Source organism: Polypterus senegalus, chromosome 4, assembly GCF_016835505.1.
Source record: "Polypterus senegalus isolate Bchr_013 chromosome 4, ASM1683550v1, whole genome shotgun sequence".
Taxonomy (NCBI): domain Eukaryota; kingdom Metazoa; phylum Chordata; class Cladistia; order Polypteriformes; family Polypteridae; genus Polypterus; species Polypterus senegalus.
In genome coordinates this window covers 199,018,376-199,028,804 of record NC_053157.1, presented here as the reverse complement: position 1 = coordinate 199,028,804, position 10,429 = coordinate 199,018,376, and the positions used below count along the sequence as shown (strand labels likewise).

At 32.2% G+C, this 10,429-nt stretch overlaps 1 protein-coding gene across 2 annotated transcripts in view; it reads right to left on the bottom strand.

Moving 5' to 3' along the window:
• Positions 1 to 274: 274 nt before the first annotated feature.
• Positions 275 to 10,429, bottom strand: part of pcgf1 (polycomb group ring finger 1) — a 78,615-nt gene continuing 68,460 nt past the window's right edge. Inside the window, exons 7-9 of one of the 2 annotated variants that reach the window (XM_039751861.1) lie at positions 4,429 to 4,515; positions 906 to 986; positions 275 to 448 (exon numbers count right to left, since the gene is read on the bottom strand). In XM_039751861.1, coding sequence (XP_039607795.1) covers positions 398 to 448; positions 906 to 986; positions 4,429 to 4,515 — 219 coding nt within the window. In that variant the 3' untranslated portion in view covers positions 275 to 397. The remainder of the gene's footprint in view (positions 449 to 905; positions 987 to 4,428; positions 4,516 to 10,429) is intronic. The other variant, XM_039751862.1, reaches the window with a different exon arrangement.

Below are 10,429 nucleotides of genomic sequence, written 5' to 3'. Positions count from 1 at the left end.
CAATTTTTTTTAATTATCTACATATTTAAAACTGATTTAGAAAATTAGTTTTTATATAGGGTCTGATATCTATTGGGGACAAAAAAGATAGTAGTTTGTACATTTTCTTTTTCAAAGCAGAAATTTAAAATTCCATATACTCATTATTTCTGCAATAAAAAGTATTAGTTTCCAAATCCATAAACACTCACCAGTGTTAAAAAATAGAGAGGCAAAGACAAGAAGAAACTGTAAACTAGTTTATTTAAAAATAGAACATACATAAAAAACAATTCTCATTTCCATATTTACAAACATAGATAAAATAGAATATGTAAAATACAGAGTATTTACATGTGCTAAAAATCATTTAAGGGAAAAATTGATCAAGTTCTTCAAGAAACCATCTGGTAGGAATTCATCTTCCTCTCTTATCTTTAACACTGTAATGAAGAATTAACGGAGGAGACTGGAATATAAAAAAAGAAACAATGCCTTGTCACAGATCTGTTTAACATTTACATTTATTCAGCTTTAAGACTACTGGTCTACTGGCCTTTTAATACTTCAATAATATGAAACTTTAAATAAATTACCCACATTCTGTAATCATGAGTACTGATCTTTTCTTATACATATAAATACATGATTTTTTTTTTAATGTAACAGCTTACACATTATGGAAGACCTGCATAGCACTTTCTACCACTGCTGCAATGGCAGGTGAAATTACAATACATTCTGATGAACAAAAACAAAATTAGTAGTGATTGGTAAATGGGAAATCTTAAAAACTACATTGTCCAGCTGCATTATTACTTAAAATTTACTATAATACAATATTATTAATTTACTGATGCTATAGTTAATTTTCAGTTTAAAACTAAAACTTTATGTAATGATAAATTAATTTTCAAATGTCATACCTTGCCAAACCAATGTGATAACCACAACTGTTTCATGGTCATGTGTTCTGGTAGCGACTCATTATTAAATAATATCTGGATCTAAAATAAAAATACAAGAAAGTCCAATAAAAAAAGTGTCTGTCTAAATCAGTAATCTGCCAGTGTATTCATCACCTCTACAAACAAATAGATAATGGCCACATTAGTGATTTTTTAAAGCTGAAGACTCCAGTTTTAATACCGAAGTTATCTTTCAGGAAGGACAAAAAAATTACTATGCACTTCATGTGCAATTAAAACAAATCATTAATATTGTGCAATGACTAAAATTATAAAAATGTCAAGTTAAGACTACAAGTACTGTATAAGCCATACAAATATGTCAATTTTTTCAAAACTCTGCAATTATATATAGAACTGTTACCTGTGATTTTTATTAATTAAAAATTCAAGAAACTTTAGAGTTCTCACGGAATTTGGAAGACAAGCATAAAGAAATCGGTTTGACATTTTAACAAAGTCAAACATGAACATTAATTATGAAAATTTTTAAATAAATAATGCATGGTAATTCAAGTGGGTAGAAATGACCAACATATTGATATTGACTCATTCTACACATTAATTCTGTTTAATTTTAGATGATACTTTTTGAAGATGGCTAGTTTGTGTAGGGACTTCAGTCTTTTTAACAACAAAAGCCGCTATATTAAATTTTTATCCACATTACCCGTCACTGATATTAACTCAGATTTTCAGAAATGATTATGCTTTTCCAAGAAAGGAAAGGTGTACCTTTGCAGTAACTTTCAATAATGGTCCATTTGTTTGTAAAGTTTATAAATTTAACATATTGTAAGTTTTCCACTTAATTAAATCAAATCATCATTCCTATAGCTACTACTGTATATGACACTATTCCTTAATAATGCTGTCAAAATTTACTATAATAGTTCGTTTCTTAAAAAAAATATATACACATAATATAATTTCAAACAAAAGTAATTCCCATTACAGAATAAAATGCATCAGCATCAAGTATGTTTATAGAAATGATTAGTACTAGTTAACTAAATCATCAATCAGGCAAAATGTAACAAATAAGTAAAAGAAATAAACAATGAGTAAAAACATATGCTTAAAATTAATATTTTAGAAGAATGAGAACTGCACAATTTTAGTGAAAATTTAAAATTGCCCTAATTATTGTGATAAAAAAATGACTGGCATCTGATCTATTTGTTTCGGCCAGGCATACAAGAACACATTGTTTTAATTAGGTTGTGAACACAGATCTTTTTAGTAATTACTAAGACATTTATTCTAACATTTAGACACATTTAGACCTGCATTTAGTATTTTAAACAAAAAAAACCCACACTTTTATAAAGCTTCTAAAATGTCATAATAGCTTATTTTGTGTATTATATACAACTCATTAGTTATGTTCCAACTCCCTTGGCTGTACATACAGTATATGCGTAACAAATCACACAATTCAAGATAGATCCAATATGACAAAAAACAATATGTAAAAGAAATAATATGCCAGTCAAATGGGCACAAGCCAAATTTCAGCAATGTATATGGTGCCATAATAACCAGGTCATGAAGAACTAAAACATTAAAAAGTTGACCCTAGCCAGCTATGAGGGCTTTGCGATGTACTCACATTGTCACATCATTGTTTCAACATATCGCAGATGTATGATACCACTGTCTATGCAGTTGGGAGGTAGGGAAACTGAGAGATGGTTGTGGGTTACAAATAATTAGCTGCTCTACCCATGTACCGCAGAAAGCTAAGGATACATTATAGAAAAAAATTGTACTTCATTCTGTTTCATTGTGGCTTAGTGAAAACACAATTTTGTCTTTTTTTTATCATGCCTGAAAACAACAACCTGCAAAAAATGCATAATATCGCTGACTAGTTGCATTTGCCTGGGGGACAGTGACCCTCAGAGCTGGCATTTCATAATGCAGATAAACAACTTCACAGCACCACTTTAAAAGTGGAAAACCTGCCACAGTCACAAACGAATTCCAACTTCTGTGACAACAGTGAATGATCACTGAAAGGATAGTGAGAATTAATAAAAAGCAATGTAAAGAACAATATACCTGTACTTTTTCTATTTAATTTTCTTCCAACAATGTTAACAGATTATTTCACTTTTCATTGACTATAGCACAATCCCAGTGGGTCACAAGTTTAAATACAATTTGTTAGTATCTTTGTGTTAAGTGTTATGGGTAGTCTTTCACAAGCTTCTTACAATAAGTTGCTGGAATTTTGGCCCATTCCTCCAGACAGAACTGTTGTAACTGGCACAGATTCTTAGACCTCCTTACTCGCACATGATTTTCAGTTCTGCCCACAAATTTGCAATTGGATTAAGGTTAGTACTTTGTGATGGCCACTCCAATACCTTGACCTTGTTGTTCTTAAAGCCATTTTGTCACAACTTTGGACATATGGAAGACTCATTTGCGACTGAGCTTCAACTTCCTTGCTGAACTGTTTAGATGTTGCTGAAATATATCTACAAAATTTTCCTTTCTCATGATGCCATCTATTTTGTGAAGTGTACCAGTTCCTCCTGCACCCCCACAATATGATGCTCCCACCCACCACGCTTGACGTTTGGGATGGTCTTCTTTGGCTTGCAAGCCTCACTCTTTTTCCTCCAATCATAACAATGGTCATTATGGCTAATCAGTTCGGTCTTGGATTCATCAGACCAATTATAAAGTGGGTTTAAAAGAATTCACCCTGTGTATGTAAATTTCTGATTTCAACTGTAGTTTTGCAATTATTTTTATGAAAGGAAACAAATCCAATTTCTCTTAAATTGCTGGCTCACCACTAATATTAGCTTAAATATAGCCAGTGCCAAGGTAGCCCTCCCTCTCCTCCGGTCTAAGGTCTGAGCCCTGTTACATATGCCTACAAAAAAATATAATGACTCATTAAGAAAGAGAAAAATCAGCTTTACTCGCCAAGCTGTGTCATGATTACTGTGATGTCTCAATCTATGCATCTACGCAAGAGACAACCTGGTGAATTCCCTGTTGCTGTATTAGTCTTTAACTACTCAGTCCCTCCATCCTCTGCGGAAAAAACAAAAAGGGCCATCCATAATGCATAGAAAAGGAATCTTACATTTCCCCTGCTTAACTGCTCTCTTGTGAGGTGTACAAGATTTATATATAAAAAAAAAAAAAAAGTGAAGGCTGCACTGCAGTTACGGTGTGTTTAAGAAATTTCCCCAAATGTTTGTGGAGTCAATCACCAATTTTTGTTTTATGTGAATGATGTGGTAAGCCAATTGGCATCACCTCAGCCCTTTCAACTGCCTAACTTTTTAGCAATTGCTAATAAAACGTGCAATCATTCCTTTAAAACTATATTTAAAATTACATCGCTATACAAGACAATTTTGGATTTTGAGCTTTCACAAGTGAAAAAGTAAATTACCGATGAGTTCCTGAAATACATAATATCCTTTTAACTTTATAGGAAAATAAAGTTTATTACCTGATGTCGATCTACTTTTAGATTGTTACACAGAACCCGCCTTAGATGCCTAATCTCTGCTCGGGCAGAACATCTGACATACTTTTGCTGAAAAGGAATATATAAGAGAGAGAAACACAGAGAAATAAGTTAAGCTTAAATTTATTAATTATTCATTTAAGTTTAAAACTATATGGTAGACTAGTGTATAGTTGATTTAAACCAAAAAAATACACAAGCTACATTCAGCTCATTGAAGGGAGCAAACACAGTATCTGTATCAGTACCTAGAGAATTTCATTGAAACCTGTTAAAGCTTTCTTCCTCTCTTTAATTATATATCTTCAACATGGATTCAAAATCAAACTGTATTGTTAACATTTCAGCATATTTCTTCATCAACATGATGAATCTTTGTGCAGGAAATGACATTTAATGAACACAATTGATTTTCTTTTTCTGATTCCCAATAAAACATGACTACATATTGGAAATATATATATATATATATATATATATATATATATATATATATATATATATATATATAATTACAGGCATGGGTTTATATTATACTACATCTGTTCATACTATAAATAAACCACATGTTCTGAGTGGATATGACACATAGTGCTGAAAAGAAATCTAACTTTCAATCAATAAAAAAGTACCAATTTGAAAGAAAATTGCTTAGAAATGGCAGAAAAAGAGGCACATTTTGGATCCACCATAAAAGTGCATTTTCAACATGCAGTGTTGTCTTGGAGCACCTTCAGCTGTTGGCTAAACTTAACATGATGTGCTAAGAGACTTTGCTGGAGCTTGTTTTTGCCTCAGCCATCAGAATATATAATACCTACTTCCTACTGTGCCCATCTTCATTCTAGACAGCTATAATACAGTAGATGCATAGGAAACAAAATTTAATTATATCATTATTAGGTTTTGTGTCTAGTTTTGACTCTTGAATTACCATAATAATTTGCACTTTTTCTGTTTTGAATTATGTCTTTATTTTCTATGTTGCTGCTTTAGCAAATTAATTCTATTTTTGTGATCAATAAAGTAAAGTCAACCTGACAGTACTGTTAATCAAAGGATAAGACCAAGAAAATATCACAGACTGAATTACAATATTATTCTAACAGAAAAGAGGAGGAATGAATGTAAAAAAACTGTATGACATAAACATTGGGACAAAAAGCTCCATTGAGTGGGTACCACAAATCTAAATAATAATTTATAACATGCAAAGATATTATTTAATCACATATGGGAAAAATAACATTTAAAATTTTAAACCAAAAGCTTCTTTAAATGCTTACTTTCAACACAGTTTGGAGGATACATTTCAGTTTATTTCTTTTAAATATTCCAATTTGTATTACTTAAGCATGTGCCTTGACCTCATTTCACTAATTAACACCAAAATCAAAACCTTGTATGTATGCATATGCACCTAGATAGCTTGGGAATAACTTAATTTATAGTAACAAGCTGCAAAAATGTAAAAAAGGATAAAGAAATCAATAAATTCCCATCAGCTCAAGTCTACTTCCGTAATAAAGTCTGACCTTCATGGACTATTCTTTCATTTAGATGAAGTGCTGAGTTTGTATCTATTGCTGTTAAATATGTTTTTGATTTACTGCCTTTTTGGTCACTGTGCTCTTTGACTGTGACCTGTCAATGACAACGTGTAGAAGTTAATGAGAAATGACCTCTCAGGAGAGAAGGCTGGATTTGTGGGCAATATGCAGTGTGCCTATGTGGTACTGCACCAAACTACTCCAGTGACTTTAAAAGAAGGACTCCTTTCCAGAATACTGTCATCTTAATTAAATGAGTAGTGTTTTTCATCACTCTGCTGTATCAGAAAAAATCTCTGGCAATGTGAGACCTTACCATTTAAGAGAAAAAGTAATAAAGTTTGCACTTTGGTCAAGAATGTAACATTTTATATGTCACTACTGAAAACATTAACTTTGGTATGTTGCCTGCCGAGGCACTTTTTCTTTTAGGGGCTTATTTTAGACTCGCCACAACACACGCATTGTCAAACAGTCATAGAGATATATTGTTGTTAAATAGCATTAGAAGACTATTTTTTTGTAGCAGTAAATTTCAGATTTTGTCAACACAAATTAACAAATTGAAAATGGAAACACTCTACGGCCATGAAAATAATATAACAAAATATAACTGAGGGCACTGATGCAGCAAGTCACGAGCCACATGGAATTAAAGGATTACAATGGCCAGAAGTTGGCTCTTCATGTTGACATCAAGGTGAATTTAAAAGACACATATGCAAAGTGACTGATAAAGGCTGGACTGGAGGGGGACTGAGTTTGAAGAAGTACAGAGCCAAAAGAACAGATGATCAAAAAATTATTTATGCAGTATATGGTGCAGCAATGCATACAGTACATTATTAATAAAACAGCAGTGTAAATCTTACTAAAAGAATTACTTTAAGGACAGAAAAACACAGTAGTGAGTTAAAACGCCTGTGTAAAAATGTAAAAACCGGGAGTGGTCTTCCCTAGAATTTCTCGTATATTCAGTTATGAGGAGTAAACCACAAGACAATGATTATTATTTTTATATTGTGTACCATCAAAGACAAATCAAATCAAATTCATAATAAAATAAAATAATAATATTGAACAATTATTAAAAACCTCAAAATTGTGGTTTGCACTAGATGAGAGACACTTGATGAAGTTGGCTTTTTAAATTATGTTTAATTTGACTCTCGAGTTTTTTGTTTTTTTGCAAAAGTAAGCCTGTGTTCTTTAGAGAGGTGGTCCCAGAACCACCCTCTATCTTCGATAAACCTTACAGGAACCTGCAGGAATTTTAAAGTGAGAATGTGAGAGTCATCGTATAAAAATCCCTCATAGTTTAATAAAGTTGAAAAATCCTACTACTCTGTCAAGACAAAAAAGGTTTTATGTATTTCTTTGGAGCATGATGATATGACCAAAAAGTGGGAGTTCCTGTTCTTTGAACTTGTACTACCAATGCAATTGAATGTGTGAGTTAGAACGTTTAGAGCCAGAATAAACTTGCTTTCATTCTCTAAATATAATAGAGGGAGGTATAGTTGTTCACCCAACACTTGATCCATTTTTTTAACTTTATTTTCCAAATTAAGGATGCAGAGAGCAGCTTCCTATCCTGGTTGTACAGTGTGTGAGAAAGTAAAAATTGAAACAAGTTTCAAACAATGTGACTGTCTTTGTGCCTGGGATTTGTTTACAGGCGAATTTCAAAATAATGTTTTAAACGCTCCATACTGCTTGGAAATAACCGAGAGATATGCTGTTAGTGGGGTTGCTAGAACAGTATACTTCAGTCCAGAAAAGAAATCTGCAAATAATTTAAGCAAGTGTTTTGATATAATGTTGCATTTTTTTATCATTAATGTCAATGAATAAACTTAATAAATATATTCCCAAAGCCTATAAATCACCCTCCTCAATCTTTTGTTACATCATAACACCCCTGCTTTAGAAGTATTTACACTTATTTTAGACAGACTATAAGTACTAGTGTTGTCACAATACTAAGATTCATAACTTAAAGTTAATACTTTGAAAAGTTCAATATTCAATACCATTTTGATATCACAGGTGGGGTGTCAGATGAGGGATGCACAAAAAATCGAAGCTCAAATTTTTTGTTTATAAAATGTGGTGCACTTGTTCAAAAGCCTGAAATTGTCACACATTCACAAGTCAGTTAAATGCAAGTACTGCAAGTTAACTAGTATAATCTTCTGTGAACATTAATGTAGCCTAAATCAGTGCTTTCCAAGGACTATTCAAATTTTGCTTGACATTAACGTAACAGAACTCAGCATTTACACCAAGATAAAGGTAAAGCTAAACACTTTCTGAAATGTGCAATTTTTCAACTTTTTTTTCTTTTTATAAAGTTTACTGTCAGCACCCAGTGAAAACCAAAATAACACACAATACATGTGTAATCTCAGAATGCAGACTTTGGGAGCAAAAAGCCAAGGAAGTGGTTTGCGTGTTCCCTTTAACACTAGGAAAATCGAAGGGACAAAAGACAGGCAAATATACAGAAGTACAAACTCTATTCCACGTTGCCTTTTAATAACAGAGATTGCACATGCAGATTATTTGAAATGTTTACAGTATTTAGCACCCCAAATATTTAAGCTACTTTGAATATATTCGAATATTCTATTAGTACTGTGAATATTAGAATCTTCATTTTGGCTTATTTTCCAGTCCTATTGCAGATGTGTTTTTTTTTTTTCTCCTGTATTATAAATTGAAAGCTCAATTTAAACAGAAACAAGGCAAATGAGAGCAGGTGGGGCTGCTGCTTCACAAAGTAAGTGGTATGTGTGTGAGCACAAATGGTAGTCTATGTGCATCTGAAATGGACAGAATAGATACTAAGGAAAGTGAGGACAGGTAACACTACAAAATTTCACAATCAATATTTATCAATAAGTCAACATTTTTCACAACATTAATAAATGCACTTTAAACGCATTCAAAAGTTAATATGCATGCTTTCCAACTTTTAGTGGGTTTATCATGGCTCCTTAAAGAAAAATCCAACAAAGTGCTGTAGTGCAATAACTAGCTTCATAAAAAAGGGCAATCAGTTTGTTTAGTGCTTGTTACTCAGTATCCTTTTGCTCATGTATCCTGTGAATTAGGCCATGTAGCTACATATTTAAGTTTATAAAAAGCATTTTAAGTATGATCTCCCCCAATTCTGTTTTATTATTTATTTGCCTAATACTCTTTTTACAAATCCTTTTTTATTGGCAGTGAAGTGGATGAAATTGTTCAAATTGATTGCTTACACAACATTAATAGTTATGGTGAGAATATTTATCTGACTTCTGTTATTCTATTCAGGGTGAGAATTAATATGATCAGATGGCTCCAATGACAAGATTACCAGAGCCAGCATCCTCAGCAGTTACAGTCAGGCTGCCGTATTCAGTCAGTGCAAAAACAGCCATTTTCAGAGTCAGAATTTACAGGTAGTTTTGCAGAGAATTCTAAAGATGATAATTTTGCACAAACATTTTAAATTTACAATGTTACATATTAAATATTTACTGAAACAAGAGTATCAATTGATGGCTGACATACAGTTTTACTGCCAGTGTTAGTCATGTGTAATTAAAAAGCAGAAGAACAAAACAGAGGTTAATAACTACTTCTTAATGAATCAAAAATAGGATTTCAATTAGGGCATCTGTATGCAGAAATCCATGGTCACCAGCTCCTCCAAACTTTGGCCCATGGTTGGCTGGTATTCAAAACTTAGTGAACTCCTCTGCTATAAAAGATACCTCAGCAAGCTTTGTAGTATCTTTTAGGTACTTTATCATCACACATGTGTATTTCAAGTCAATCTAACTTCCATTTTTGATTGGCCAGTTTAATGGTTAGTGGCATTGTGTTGGTGGTGTTATTGTTCTTTTACTTTTGCAGTGGTCGATCAGAGAATGAAGCAGTTAAATTTTATAAATGACAATATTCTTATGGTCAGCACACAGGGACAGGAGAAAAAGAAATGGGGAAATTGCTAAAAAAAGAAACAAGCAAACTAACAACAAAAAGCGGATAGAACTGGAGTATCAAAGCCAAGTTTAATAAGATAGTAATTTTCTTACATATTAAATTATTGCTACCGTTACGTGTATTCTCCCCCTTTGAAGTTTTAACATTTTATTGTTATACAACATTGAATCACAGCGTATTTAATTTGGCTTTTTTAGACATTGATCAATATTAAAATACTCATTAGTATCAAAGTGAAAATAGATCTGTGCAAACTGGTAAATATAATAAAAATATAAATATAATATAAAACACAAAGTAATTGCTTAAGTATTCTTGCTGTATGCTTTTAATTATATTAATTTTCTTTTAATGCAACATGCCTAAATCATCACCCATGCAGCCAGCTGGTTTCAGAAGTTACAGTCAGTTAAGTGGAGATTACCTATCTGTAGTCC